Raw genomic sequence first — 16227 nt, 5'->3', positions numbered from 1 at the left:
CTCTGTATTCTCCCCCCCCCATTCCCCCCTAACTCTCCTGCCTCCCCTCCCTCCACTCTAAACATATAAGTGAATTTCAGGGGGTACTTAAATATCCCCCTCGTACTACCAAATCATATTTAAAATCCATTCTTTTCATTTTATCATACTGAGTTTACGACCTATAAGTGAGACCTAGAAGGAATTATTGCTTAGTTGAGTACCTCCTCCTTTTGCCCCTACCTTCACTTTCCTGACATAAAATGTATATGAGGAGATTGGTCATGATACACAAGACTAATTACTGATCGTTTTATTTATATACTTGTTTTACACGTGTATACTTGGTCAAAGATATCACATTTTTGTCAGCATACCTGTTGTAACTCACTTGAACTGTAACTGCCTTTTAATCATTGTATTTGACATCTTTTGACTTCAATAAAAACATTTGGAAAAAAAATAAAAAAATTGTATTTGCAACTGTAGCAATATGGTGTCCGAGGTAACGCCAGATACTCTGTAAGTAATTTAAAAAAATATAGACCCTATTGTCCAATACAACCCCCTTGACATTTAATCTGTGCGGCTTTATCAAAGGAAAAAAACGTGCTAATCACAAATGAGGTCTGGAACACAGAAGAACATAATAGCGCCTGCGCTAACAGCACACTAGAGTAAAGGAGTAATAAAGCCTGAGTTAAAATAACATACTTCGATAGCACACATAAAACATAAACATTAACAGCATTGAAACAGCGTGCAGTACAAATGTTAGAGTGCCTGCACTAAACTGAACAAAAGTGCCTGCATATATAAAAACAGTGAGCCCACAAGGATAGACAGCCCGCTTGCACAGTCTAACATCACCATTTTACCTTCAATTTGTAACGTGAGCACAAGAATAAGAGCACAAGTGATTTCACTTGAGTGGCATTAGCGCTCAGTATCGCTAATATTTTTGCGCTTCGCTTCTAATCTAGGCCTTTATAAATGGCATAAATGCAGATGAGATTGTCACTCATGTTCCAGTCTTCTGAGTGCTCAGTAGAGAATCACTTAAAACCTTCACGGAATTCAAATATGCGTTTCCACATTCTTTTAATTCTTTGTTATCCTACTTCCTTACACTATTTTATTTTCACACATTCTGACAACAGCAATCTGATCAGACCACAAATCTCATTTTAAACTCAATGCTCAAAACAGCCTTGACAAGAGGATTGATCTCTATCTCCTATAAAATCCTAGTAGATATTATAGCCCAATCTCTTCCATCTTTTACTTCCTCTTGGAAACTTAACATAACTTTTGCTAAAGAACAATGTAATAAGATTTTCTTATCCACTAAATAATCCTCTATCTCTGCTTCTGTATTACACTGTGTGCAGAATTATTAGGTAAATGAGTATTTTGACCACATCATCCTCTTTATGCATGTTGTCTTACTCCAAGCTGTATAGGCTCGAAAGCCTACTACCAATTAAGCATATTAGGTGATGTGCATCTCTGTAATGAGAAGGGGTGTGGTCTAATGACATCAACACCCTATATCAGGTGTGCATAATTATTAGGCAACTTCCTTTCCTTTGGCAAAATGGGTCAAAAGAAGGACTTGACAGGCTCAGAAAAGTCAAAAATAGTGAGATATCTTGCAGAGGGATGCAGCACTCTTAAAATTGCAAAGCTTCTGAAGCGTGATCATCGAACAATCAAGCGTTTCATTCAAAATAGTCAACAGGGTCGCAAGAAGCGTGTGGAAAAACCAAGGCGCAAAATAACTGCCCATGAACTGAGAAAAGTCAAGCGTGCAGCTGCCAAGATGCCACTTGCCACCAGTTTGGCCATATTTCAGAGCTGCAACATCACTGGAGTGCCCAAAAGCACAAGGTGTGCAATACTCAGAGACATGGCCAAGGTAAGAAAGGCTGAAAGACGACCACCACTGAACAAGACACACAAGCTGAAACGTCAAGACTGGGCCAAGAAATATCTCAAGACTGATTTTTCTAAGGTTTTATGGACTGATGAAATGAGAGTGAGTCTTGATGGGCCAGATGGATGGGCCCGTGGCTGGATTTGTAAAGGGCAGAGAGCTCCAGTCCGACTCAGACGCCAGCAAGGTGGAGGTGGAGTACTGGTTTGGGCTGGTATTATCAAAGATGAGCTTGTGGGGCCTTTTCGGGTTGAGGATGGAGTCAAGCTCAACTCCCAGTCCTACTGCCAGTTTCTGGAAGACACCTTCTTCAAGCAGTGGTACAGGAAGAAGTCTGCATCCTTCAAGAAAAACATGATTTTCATGCAGGACAATGCTCCATCACACGCGTCCAAGTACTCCACAGCGTGGCTGGCAAGAAAGGGTATAAAAGAAGAAAATCTAATGACATGGCCTCCTTGTTCACCTGATCTGAACCACATTGAGAACCTGTGGTCCATCATCAAATGTGAGATTTACAAGGAGGGAAAACAGTACACCTCTCTGAACAGTGTCTGGGAGGCTGTGGTTGCTGCTGCACGCAATGTTGATGGTGAACAGATCAAAACACTGACAGAATCCATGGATGGCAGGCTTTTGAGTGTCCTTGCAAAGAAAGGTGGCTATATTGGTCACTGATTTGTTTTTGTTTTGTTTTTGAATGTCAGAAATGTATATTTGTGAATGTTGAGATGTTATATTGGTTTTACTGGTAAAAATAAATAATTGAAATGGGTATATATTTGTTTTTTGTTAAGTTGCCTAATAATTATGCACAGTAATAGTCACCTGCACACACAGATATCCCCCTAAAATAGCTAAAACTAAAAACAAACTAAAAACTACTTCCAAAACTATTCAGCTTTGATATTAATGAGTTTTTTGGGTTCATTGAGAACATGGTTGTTGTTCAATAATAAAATTAATCCTCAAAAATACAACTTGCCTAATAATTCTGCACTCCCTGTAGAAACAAACTTCAATATATTAATGAGATGGTATCTCACACAAAATTGTCTTTATCCCATGTACCCCTCCTTATGTTTGTTGAGTGCTTGAGAGTATGAAGGAGAGGGTCATATATGGTGGGACTGTGAGGGGATTAGGCCCTACTGGACACAAGTGATCAATTATATGTATCTTCCCTAGGCTGCTGTATGGATTCATCCCCATGAATTATCTTTTTAAATGACCCCCCTTCAATAACATGCAAATATAAAATAGCTCTATTCTGTAGCGTTTTACATTTTAATGTTGTTTCTAAAACCATTAATGCATTGGCCCCTTTACATCCCAGCATACATAAAATGTTGTAATTATTATTATTTTTTACATAAGGATTTTTTTTTTTTAAACTTACTATACAACTATCACAAGATGCTTTTAGTTGGGTATATTCCAGTCTGTTAGAAGAGCTGTGCAAACTGGATTTCACTAGTTTGTTTAGAGTTTAAAAAAAAAAAAAAAAAGACAATTCAAGTTCAAAATCAGAACATCTGCAGGCATCCCAACTGCCTCTCTCTGAGAGGGTCAAGTCTCTGATTCTGAGCTCTGTCCCTCTGCAATAGTCATATGTCGCTACTTGCAGAATTTCCCTTGGCCCCACACATGGAATACCCAGACACGCCCACAAACTGACCAGTAACAACTACTTACCAACCACACGCACCCACAACCCCGCCCACTAACCACCTATGATCTGACCTCCACCCACAAAATTGTGACGGCCCCCATCAACCTCCTGAGTCCCCTAATATCCAGCCACAAATTTTGGGAAGTATGCACCAGATTTTTACATAGTTTCCTAGTTGTTAAACAGCCTTACGTGCATTGTTTCCCATGGCTTATTTTTGCTTTTACTAGAGAGAGACTTTTTTTTTAATGTTTACATTTTCATGCAAGAACAGAAGCAGTTCTGTAAAGATAATATATTTAAAAAAAAAATAAAAAAAAAAAATATATATATATATATATGTACATAATGTGTGTGTATGTATGTATAATTTATTTATTTATAATATATATCATTTATTTCTCACAATTTTAAACAATAGAAAGGTTTTGCATTGGTCTATTTTAACACACTCTGCATGCACACAGGAGTATTAATGACCAGCAGAGGGTGTGAGAGTCATGAAGTTAACAAATACTGCTTTCATATGTGACTGTCCAGTGTGAAATACAGCAGCATGGTCATTAGTTGTATAATATGTATACATATCCATTACATTTACTAAAATGAAAAATACTTTGGTTGATGGGTCTTAAAACAAAACTATTTTACAATAACAACTTAAAGGACCACTAAATGCAGTAGAATTACATAATTAACAAGTGGATAATTGAAAGACAATGCAATAGCACTTACTCTGAATTTCAAATATGCAGTAGATTTTATTTCTGGCAAATTATTTTTTTCTCCTATTTGATGCCCCTCTGTATCATGTGACAGACATCAGTCAATCACAGACTAGTATACGTATACCCTGTGAGCTTGTACACATGCTCAGTAGGATCTTGTTCCACAGAAAGTGTGCATATAAAAAGACTGTGCAAAATTTGATAATGGAAGTAAATTGGAAAGGGTCTTAAAACTGCATGCTCTTTCTGAATCATAAACGTTTATTTTGCTTTGAGTGTCCCTTTAATGTCAGTGATACACTGACTGCATGGTTTGCTCCTGTTTTCTCAGCACTTTTCACTCTTTTGGAAATTCAGTACAATAACGTACAATCTAGTGCTAGAATGTAGAGATCTAAACTCTGTGGGGTATATACAATGTTACAAACATTGCTCCATGTATCCTACATGCTACAACTTTCAGAACTCTCAGACCCTGTTCTCTCTAGATATTCAAAGACATTTCTGACATCTACTTAAATTAATTCCTCTCTTAATCCAACCTCCCCATCCAACTACCACCCTATCCAACTACTGCCCTATTTACCAACTCCCCCTTGCCTAAAAACATCTTGAGAATTTAATATATACACGTATATCACATTTTCTTACATTAATGTCCCTCCTTTGCCCCCAAAACACCACAGAGACAGCAAACGTTAAGGTTACCAACAACCTTTTTACAGCAAAATCAAAAGGCCACTTCTCTCTGATAATCCTCCGTGATCTGTCTGCAGCCTTTGATACTGTTGACCACCCTCTTGCTCCAAACCCTCCAATACTTTGGCAATTGTGACACAACCCTCTTGTGGTTTTGTTCGTACCTATCTGACCATGCCATTAGTTTAGCCTTCTCTGGTGCATACTCTGCCCCTTTACCACTTTCTGTTGGGGTACCACAAGACTCAGTCCTTCGTCCCCTTCTTTTCTAAATCTATACGTTATCATTAGGTTTCTTATTAAAGTCCCACAGGTTTTAATATAAATTGTATGCTGATGACACCCAAACTTACCTCTCAAAAACAGACCTATCCCCTTCCTAACGTGTGTCACTAACTGTCTTTCTCATATCTCACCCTGGATGTTCTCTCACTACCTTAAGCTAAATCTCTCCAAAATTGAGCTCCTTATTTTCCCCACTTCTTCCAAACTCTCCACCCCCCATTTTTCTACAACTGTTGACAAATACATCATTATCCCAACCACACAAGCCCAATGTCTTGGGGTCACACTTCACTCAGATCTTTCTTTAACTCCTCACAGTCAGTCTTTGGCCAATTCCTGCTGCTTCCACCTTAAAAAACATCTCCAAACTTCAACATTTCCTCACACAAGACACAACTAAGATTTTAATCCACTCTCTCATTCTTTACCGCCTTAACTACTGCAACTCCATCCTCTCTGGTCTCCCTAGCTCCTTTACAATCCATAATGAATGCTTCTGCCAGGCTCATCTTCCTTATATGTCACTCTTCATCTGCTACACCTCTCCGCCAATCCCTTCACTGGCTTCCTCTAGCCTCCAGAATTAAACACAAAATTTTTACTCTGACATACAAGACCCTCAATTGCACTCCTCTCCCCCTATATCTCAGACCTTGTCTCTAGATACTCTCCCTCCCCCTTCGCTCTGCTCACGACCTCCCTCCTCTCCTTCTCTCTTGTTACCTTCTCACATTCCCATCTACAGGACTTCTGCAGACTGGTCCCTATTTTGTGGAACTCTGCCTCGCTCCACAAGACTCTCTCCTAGCTTTAAAAGTTTCAAGCACAACTTAAAGATTCTACTGTTCAGGGATGCATACAACATACGTCTCTCCTACTTTGTAATCCCCTAGAACCCCCTTAAGCTAATGAGCCCAGCTGTTTGTAGGTCACCTTCACGAGAGCTGACTACAACACCAGTGAAACTCTTGGCAGGGCCCTCTACCCACTTGAGCCCTATAAATGTTCCCTTGCTTCTCATGCCTATGCTTATAGCTCTATGGAATTTGTTGGCGCTCTACAAATAACTAATAATAAGCTTTGATCTGAAACGTCTCTATTGTCATTTTTATGCTAGATCTCCCACACTAAAGTGATATTTTAAAGGAGTGGCACTGTCACATATATTGATTTTGTCTAAATATAATATTTAGACAGTGTTGCAGTGGGATGGCATCATTCAATAAAAATACCCTTCAAAATGTGTTGCCTCGGTTAATCCTGTTGCCCTAGGTTAGATAGCTTAAGGCAAAATAGGCTCCTGTTCGGCAGTTCAAGTTAATTGTGATTTATATATCTGAAATGAATAGTATGCAATGTTCTTAACCGCTTTGATGCTCATGCTCATTGCGGCCTGAAGGGTGATCGCAGATATGAAGCTGTTTTCATTGACCCTAACTACAGACATCATTTGTGGCCTAGTGGGCGGCATTCCCATGGCTTCTGTGAGAATCCCCTTGACGTTACTACAAACTTCTGGTGATGTTGCAAAAGTGCAGAATCAAGTAGCTGAAGACAATCAAGCCCCCTCATTTGAAAGAGAATTTGCTGTTTTTTCAAATGGTGGTGGTCTTGAAAACACCACGCCCCCTTCAAAATTAAAAAGATAATGTTTATAAAGTAAATACATTGGGTTTTACTGGAGATTGGATTTTTAGGGACACATACATTTTTTTAAATGTTTATAGACCCCCAGTAAAGTTTAATTTATAGTGTACAAGACCGTGATCACCAATTAGATTTTTTTTTCTTTTATTTCTACTTAGAATAAAAAGGGGTACCAAAAGGGGTACCTTTGTGTCAAACTCCCAAAAAGCCTGTTGCCCCTCAAATTTGGATAGCATTGACAACAGTTTAGTTAAGTGATTACAGTATCAGCCTTATTTACTAAAATCTCAACAAAAATATGCATTTTTTTAAAATATTTTTGTTGCAGCCTTCACATATGCAGTAAAAAGGTAACTATAATGGTAAATTCTGAATCTGATAAGCCTGTTGAAAAAAGAATAATATATTATGTGTGTGGGTCACTCAATGAAATATGACTTACAATACTGTTTCAATTTAAAGGAACAGTTTACACAAAATTTTTATTTCCTTTAATTTGTTTACAGGTAACTCCTTTACCCTTATATTGGCATTTGAAATAGTTGATTTAGCCTGGGGTATCCCCACCTATTCTGAAAGTTTGTGGCCGCAGGTCCAAGCTATAGATAAGCTTTGTAAACACAGCCAGCAGAAGAAATTACACTCCCAGTGGGATATAGCAGAGATAAGGTAATAAAATGTTGGTTTTCCATTGTTCTCTCCAAGTACTGGTGATTGTTTTATGGACAGATATAAGATAAAGAAACATGTATATGTATACAATGTGATACAGTAATGAGATCAGATTATACATACAAGCTCAACCCATCTTATTAGGTTGTGGCTTCAAAACACAAAATAAGAGCTATAATATACACAAATAAACCTTAAAAAGCTAATTTTCATCCTTTTTTTACTCTGCAGTTGGTAAAAAAAAAGCAATTGTAAACACATTAAGGGAAAAACTATTTTACAGTATACTGTCCCTTTAAGCAAAAAAAAAACAAGGGATGTAAAAAGGCTTAGCAGTGATGGGGTTAAATTGTATTATGGCCATCTAGGTTCAATGATAGCTGTATTTTGGGCATCAATGCTAAACATGCTTATCTTATGAGATTCTTTTTCTAAATATACACCCATCCCCTACACCCTGTAGAACTTAGCAAGTTTTTCTGCTATTTTAGTGCTATTAAAGTGAAGGTAAAGTTACCTATTTGATGATCTGGAATTACATTCTTTGTCCCAAATAAATACGACTTTAATTCAACAAGTTTTTCAAAGTTATCGGTAAATGAAGTTATCGCCGTAATCAAACTATTTTTTAAGCTTAGTCAATTCAACCCATTTTTTTTTTTTTTTTACTGGATCACGTTCTGAAAACATCCAATTGAAATTCTGTCAGGCAGCCTTCAAACTACGTCACCTGCCTGCTTTTTAAACTGCGCATGCGCTATAGTTTTATTATCCATATTGGAATCAAAGCGCACTCCAGTTTCGCGATTTTATTATGAATACCCCCATTACGTCATCTGCTTTCACGGATTTCAGAGTATCGCTTGCGCAGTAGCTGGAGAATTTGCTGATTTGCGCATGCGGATTAGTGACGATCATCGTAAACGTGCTTTAGAGAAGTAGTGGTTGGGAAGAGTTTTCATGGAAACGGTAAGCAAATATATATATTTAAAAACTATCAAAATATTAAAAGAATATTAAAATAAACTTAGCGATTAGCTTCTTCTACTATTAATTGATGCATTGACGTTGTCAAATTAAGAAAACTTTACCTTTACTTTGTTGACCTCTCATGCTCACAAATTATAACAAATCATACTAATATATTATCTCACAGTTTTCAATTCAATTTTGATACATTTCTTTAAAATGTATGTTATACACACTATTTGATCATTTTAAATTATAATAGGTTCATATATATGAGCACACATTTTCAGAAAACTTTACCTTTACTTTGTTGACCTCTCATGCTCACAAATTATAACAAATCATCCTAATATATTATCTCACAGTTTTCAATTCAATTTTGATACATTTCTTTAAAATGTATGTTATACACACTATTTGATCATTTTAAATTATAATAGGTTCATATATATGAGCACACATTTCAGGTTTATTTGGCTACAATTAGTTACACCAAATAGTTAATCTATACAGAATAAAGCAAATAAATGTATCTGAGTTTTTTTCTTGAGAGAGAGAGAGAGAGAGAGAGAGAGAGAGGGGAAAATAATATTATTAAATTATTTTTTAATGAAAAATACAAAATTGCATCATTATACCAACCCTCATCAGCTTTATTTCACAAAGATTTCTCAGAGCCTCGTTAGCGCAGTAGGTAGCGCGTCAGTCTCATAATCTGAAGGTCGTGAGTTCGATCCTCACACGGGGCACATTAATTTATTATTGTTCCGATCTACTGCCCCCCCCACCCAAAGCTGTACTAAAAAGGAATCCAAGAAATAAAAATGCATATTCAAATAATACTATTAAAAATATCCTCTACATGGAATTGGCTACATATATCTGGCTCGCTTACTGAGAGATAATGTGAAAATAAAATGATTACTAATCGAGATAGTACTATTTTTCCCTCGAAGTTTATTTATCTTAAAACTTTGAATCCATTGGCTGTTAAAAATAAATGCAAACCTTATTTTAAGAGGCTACAAGTATTGCTCTATGTTCATGGCTAACTGTTCTTGGGAACTAGCCGGGGCTGTAGTGGGAGCCTGGGAGGGCTGTTCACTGTATGTTTGGGGGAGGTTCCCTATGAAGTCACTAGGTGTAGCTGCGGCCTAAAAATGGGAGAAGCCCCGGTTTGACAGAAGGCGTGGTCCGAGATGTCATTTTTGTTTGTGGGATGGTCCATTGAAGCTTTCTACTATAGTATTGGGGAAATCTTCCATCTGTCAGGAGGTGTGTTTCCGGCCTAGTAATGACAGAAGCCGCGGTCTGACAGTAAGCGTGCACCCGGTCTGTCAGTGACTGTTTAGGGGAGGCCTCACGACCTCTCTTTGGGCTGTCCCGTGATGGCGGTGTGTGCCAGGTTGTGTGGTGTGGGGCAGTCTGGAGGATGCCGGAGGAGGCAACAGCGGAGAGGTACAGCGAGCGATCCGGACACCGATCCGGAGATGGAGGAGGATGAAGTACGGATCGAGGCTGGGGTGACCTCCGTTGGGCAGGTACCGCGGAGACCACGTTCACTGCTGCAGCTCCCACCTGAGATCTTGGTCGAGATCTTCTCTTCACTGCCGGGAACCGACCTACCTAAGCTGGCCAGGGTCTGCAAGAAGTTCCGCCAGATCCTCACTACTGACACTATCTGGAAGAGGCGCTGCACGCAGGGTGAGGCCTGGACAATGGGTATAAACAGCAAAAATGCCAATAGAAAGAGCCAGGTGTGGATTCCTTGTCATCAGAGAGAAATAGCTCCTCCTAAAGAGCAGTTGTTTTACAGGTAGAGGTGGGGATAATAGGTAGTGCATAAGAGCTCAGGAGTGTGCACGTGTCTTTAGTACTCTATGGCAGCAGTGTTTTGTAACATGATATAACAAAGCTACAAATAATGTTGCGAAACACTGCTGTGCTAGAATACTAAAGACACGTGCACACTCCTGAGCTCTTATGAGTCTACCCAGTTTTACTCTTTAATAAAGGATACTAATTTTAATTTTGACTTTACTAACCCTTTAATGTGATATAAAGTGAAATACTATGTGGTCTATCACAATCCTTTAGAAAAGCTTATAATATGATTTATCTAAAATAATTCCTATATATTTGAATAGTGTAAGTTGTAGTAAAATAATTGAATACACTTTTCTAAATGACTGTGTTCGGACTTGTCTGTCAGGGAGGTCAGTGTTTTTTTTTGGAGAGTAGTGCTGTAGCCTCTGGAAGTTCTAAAGGGCAAAATTGTGTTACTAGGGAGATCAGAGGAACATAGTGCCCTCAGAAATGGTATAGATAATACTTATTTTGCGGAAAGGGTCCTAAAGGCATAGTGCCATTTGAATACTTTGTTTCACTCATAGTTGCTACCAGGCATGCTGGTCCAGATGGTCTCATCTCTCCACCTTCACTTCCACATTCTGAGTTTGTAAGAACATTTATTACATCACATGTAAGACCCAGTGATGCCTTAAAGGGACAGTCTAGTCACAAATAGGGCATGTAATTTTAAACAACTTTCCAATTTACTTTTATCATCCAATTTTGCTTTGTTCTCTTGGTATTCTTAGTTGAAAGCTAAACCTAGGTAGGCTCATTTTGCTAATTTCTTAACCCTTGAAGGCTGCCTCTTGTCTGAATGCATTTTGACAGTTTTTCACAACTAGAGGGCATTAGTTTGTGTGCCATATAGATAACATTGTGCTCACGCCCGTGCAGTTACCTAGGAGTTAAGGTAAGGCAATGGGTTAGGCGTGCATATACTAGCTTTTCGAGAAGCTTTGAGGCAAGAGGGAGTAGGGAAATAGGCCAGTAGTTGGATGGGGAGGTTGGATCAAGAGAAGGTTTTTTTTTTTGAGGATAGGTGTGACCAGTGCAAGTTTCAGAGATGAGGGAACTATACCGGTGCTGAGGGAGAGGTTGAAAGTGTGTGTGAGTATAGGGGTAAGGGTAGCAGAGAGGGAGGGGAGTAGCTATGAGGGGATAGGGTCAAGGTGAGAGCGCAGTATAAGTGCAGAAACTTCTTCCTCGGTAACAGGGGAGAAAGAGCTAACTGTATGGCTATGTGGGTTGTGGTTGATTGTGAGCATTTGAGGGGGTGAGAGAATGGAAGTATGTTAAGAACTAATTTGGTTTCTGATGGAGTCGATTTTGTTATTGAAGTGGCTGGCAAAGTCTTGAGCTGACAAAAAAGTTGTATTAGGAGGTGGGGGTAATAAAGGAAGTATCTATATTTTAAAACAATACAAATTCTGGTATAGACTGTCCCTTTAATAATGTGCCACTGTGATATTTATTTTATTATGTAAAATAAGGTAGTTTTCTTTTTCTTTTTTCATTCTAAAATCACACTTCTTTAAATACATGTATTTAGTTGGCTGGGAAGTCATAGGTGAAGATCTTTTATTTGCTGTGATCTTACACCTCCTGGGAAACCCATTGCAAACATGTAATAAAAAAAAATCAATATAAATAAAAAATGATAGAATTATGGGCTTGGGTAAATCTCTTGGATCCTGAAGAGGGCTGAATTATGATTTTTTAAAAACATTTTGTTGCAGTTTTAGCTGACATTCAAGGGGTTAAAAATAATTTGCTCCCTATTGGCAATGTCATGTACAACATTTGCACACAAGTGGTATTGCTGTGGCGAAACTCTCATCAAGAGCCAACTGAGCTGGTTACAAAACTATAGGGTTGTAAGAGTACCACTGTCTTCCTTATATACACACAGATATACATTTAGTGAAACACTATGGGGATGAGGGGAGCAGTGAAGTTTTACAATGACACATTTCTCCCTGTTATTTCCAGGTAAACCCCTGATTTCACTAGAAGGGTAATGGAGGGATTGTGTCATTAGTGGGATTATTGTGCAACAGTGGTATCCCTGAAAAAGAACTCGTATAATTTGTGTATAAAGCATCAACATATGGCACAGGACTAAAGTATTAGGTGCATAATTAAGAGTAAACAAAGCAAAAGGTGATTCCATTAATAAAAAAAAAAAGGAGTTAAAGGTCCTGCCGGTTACTATAAGATTTGTATATTATTTTTTTTCACTAGGTTATGTACAAGTTAGTTGAGCTTGTTAACATAGGTAAGTACAGAGGAAAAAGTTTGGGATAGATATGCTAAGGCATCTGAGGTAAGGAATGTAGAGAAACGGCAGCATTAAAGGGATACTAAACCCACATATTTTTTTTTTTTCTTTCATGATTCAGAGAGCGCATGCAATTTTAAGCAACTTTTTCATTTACCCCTATTATCAGTTTTTCTATGTTCTCTTGGTATCTTTATTTAAAAAGCAGTCACTTTAAAGGGATATGAAACTACATTTTTTTTTCATGATAGAGCATGCAATTTTACGCAACTTTCTAATTTACTCCTATTATTAATTTTTATTTGTTCTCTTGGTTTCTTTATTTAAAAAAGCAGCACCAATCAACAAGCGCTACCCAGGTGCTGAACAGCAAAAATCGTCCGGCTCCTAAGCTTACATTTCTGCTTTTCCAATAAAGATAAAAAGAGAATGAAGAAAAAAATGATAATAGGAGTAAATTAGAAAGTTGCTTAATATTGCATTCTCTATCTGAATCGTGAACGAAAAAAAAATTGAATTTCATATATTTTCATACTGTAAAGTGTTATTTTCGGCTGTTGTAAAGTGACATCAGCTTCCGGTTTGTGCCCAGGTGCACAGACTTTCCTTTTTACATCTGCACAATATTTTAAAGGTGTTAATTGTAACCCTCCCCCAATTTCAATTAACATCCAGCAACTTGGAAATATTTAGAGGAATATGAGCATCTGAGTATGTTGCTTAGCAACTGCAACAAGCTAGTTTTAAAGGATTGCTTTGTGACCTCAAGTGATCAATTTAACATTCACAAATATTTTTGTATATGTACAAAACTAATTTACATCTCTCAGACTCCTTTGTACATATTAGAGGCAGCTCATGCACTAAGGCAAAACTAAGTTTATTACGTCCAGAAAAAATAAAATAATTTTTTTATTGTGTAAACTATTTTACAACCCTGTTTTTAGTGTGTTAAATGTGTACTTGCGCACTACGTACAACAGTAACTAGCCAGGTGGGGAGAATCTGCTTAAAGCTTATAAGCAAAATATACTTAATGGACACAAGTCAATTTGTTAATGTATGAATGGTTCATGTCAGCAGTTAAACTCTGCAACGCAATTCAAAAATATCTATAATATCATTATTTTTTTATTTTTTTTTAAAGCATTTACAATTATTACTTTGTTAGCAAATTTTCAGACCAAAGCTGTTGGTAGTCTTTATTTTTGCCGTGACTGCTCTTAGATGATTATAAGATTGAGTAGCACTGACCTGCACATAACTACATTATGCTTTCCAGGTCTCCATTCACTCATTTTGGTGTTTTGAGGAAAAGCTCAATTTGTACAAATAGGTTATAGGAACCCATGCAACTTAATTAAACAATTCTTATGGCATTTAAAGGGTAATTTTAAATTAAAAAATAAACTTTTATGATTCAGATACAGCATGTACATTTTAACCAACTTTCTAATTTACTTTTATTATTAGGTTTTCTTCCTTTGTTGAAAAGCATACCTTAGTGGGCTTAGAAAACAAAGCACTACATAGAGTTGCAGATAAATGTGGCTGCACATGTTATGCCTCTTGTGACAGGCCCGTGCCAATGTGTTCATGAGCTCCCAGTAAGACATCACTGCTCCTCCAACAAAGGATATCAAGTGAATGAAGACAATTTGATAATAGAAGTAAATTGGAAACTTTGTAAAAATTGTGTGCTTTGTCTGAATAAGGAAAGAAAATGTTCTCAACTTTGTAGGTTTATTTTATAACATTTTTGCTCTGAAGAAGAGGCATGTTAGTTTTTTTTTTTACAGTCTTGAGAACTACAAAACCAAGAATATGTGATATTTTCTATAGAAAAAAATGCCCCAAATAATCTTACAGAAACCTCTGGGAGAGCATTATTATTATCATTTATTTGTATAGCGCCGCCTAATTCCGTAGCGCTGGGTACAATGATAGGGGTATACAATGACAAAGATTTGTGATACAATACAAAGCATAACAAGACTAAACAAATCTAGCACATGAGGAAGAGGGCCCTGCTCCGGAGAGCTCACAGTCTATAGGTTTAGGGTGCAGAGACATAAGGTTGGGGTAGCTTGTTACATCGGTTGTATTTGCAGCAGTGAGTCAGGCAGTTCATGTACATGTATTAGCTTGGTTCGGATGCAGGATGGAGGAGAGATGGTAAGCCTCTCTGAATAGGTGGGTTTTCAAGGATCGTCTGAAGCTATACAAGGTTGGAGATAGTCTTATGGAGCGGGGTAGAGAGTTCCAGAGAACAGGAGCAGCACGTGCGAAGTCTTGGAGGCGGGAGTGGGATGTAGAGATAACAGGAGTGTAGAGACGTAGGTCAGAGGTTGATCGAAGAGGACGGGATGGGGAGTATTTCACGATGAGAGAGGAAATATAGTTGGGAGTTAGACTGTTAAGTGCTTTGTAAGTTAGGGCTAATACTTTAAATTGTATTCTGGAGTGTATGGGGAGCCAGTGTAGAGACTGGCAGAGCGGAGCAGCTGATGTAGATCAGTGACTTAGGTGGATGAGTCTAGCAGAAGCATTCATAATAGATTGGAGGGAGGAGAGGTGGTGTTTTGGAAGGCCAATTAAGAGTAGATTGCAATAATCAATGCGTGACAGGATGAGGGAATGAATAAGTATTTTTGTAGTTTTTTTTGAGTAAGGAAGGGACGAATTCTGGAAATGTTGCGTAAGTGTGAACGGCAGGATTTGGTAAGCGTTTGTATATGTGGGTTGAATGTGAGTTCTGAGTCTAGTGTGACCCCAAGGCAACGGGCCTGGGGTGAGGTGTTGAGAATAGAGTCTCCAACCATCAGAGAAATGTCAGGTGTCGGATGTCTCAAAGAGGGGGGGATAAGAAGCAGCTCAGTTTTGGACAGATTGAGTTGGAGGTAGTGTGAGGACATCCAAGAGAAAATTGCAGAGAGGCAGTCAAAAATCTGGTTGAGTAAAGAGGGAGAGATATCAGGAGAGGAAAAATAGATTTGGGTATCATCAGCATATAGGTGGTACTGGAATCCAAAGGAGGCTATAAGTTTTCCAAGGCAGGATGTATAAAGAGAGAAAAGCAAGGGACCCAAGACAGAGCCTTGCGGTACTCCAACTGAGAGAGGCATAGGATCACAAGATATGTTGTTAAAGGAAACTGAAAACGAGCGGTTTGAAAGATATGATGCAAACCAGGAGAGGGCTGAGTCTCGGATGCCATATTAATGTAGTATTTTTAGGAGGAGAGGATGGTCAACTGTATCAAAAGCTGCGGACAGGTCAAGAAGAATTAGTAAGGAGTAATGGCCTTTTGCTTTGGCTGATAACAGGTCATTTGTTACTTTAGCACGAGCGGTTTCTGTTGAGTGTTTAGGGCGGAAACCAGATTGTAGTGGATCAAGTAAGGAGTTAGTTGTGAGAAATTGAGTTAGCCGATTATAGACTAGTCGTTTTAATAATTTTGAAGCAAAGGGAAGCAAGGAGACCGGTCGATAGTTAGAAGGCGTGGAGG

The 16227-nt window shown here is 38.2% G+C and overlaps 1 protein-coding gene and 1 non-coding gene across 3 annotated transcripts in view; both read left to right on the top strand.

Moving 5' to 3' along the window:
• Positions 1–9263: 9263 nt before the first annotated feature.
• On the top strand, positions 9264–9336 carry TRNAM-CAU (transfer RNA methionine (anticodon CAU)). Its single transcript has one exon. It is a non-coding gene; the product is annotated as a tRNA-Met (tRNA).
• A 465-nt stretch (positions 9337–9801) lies between these two features.
• Positions 9802–16227, top strand: part of FBXO31 (F-box protein 31) — a 208460-nt gene continuing 202034 nt past the window's right edge. For both annotated transcript variants that reach the window (XM_053701143.1, XM_053701133.1), the window contains exon 1: positions 9802–10291. In XM_053701143.1, the coding sequence (XP_053557118.1) occupies positions 9976–10291 (316 nt within the window). In that variant the 5' untranslated portion in view covers positions 9802–9975. The remainder of the gene's footprint in view (positions 10292–16227) is intronic.

This window comes from Bombina bombina, chromosome 1, assembly GCF_027579735.1.
Source record: "Bombina bombina isolate aBomBom1 chromosome 1, aBomBom1.pri, whole genome shotgun sequence".
In the NCBI taxonomy this organism is placed as follows: Eukaryota; Metazoa; Chordata; class Amphibia; order Anura; family Bombinatoridae; genus Bombina; species Bombina bombina.
The sequence above is the reverse complement of the archived record's forward strand: the minus strand, read 5'-3'. Positions and strand labels throughout refer to the sequence as shown.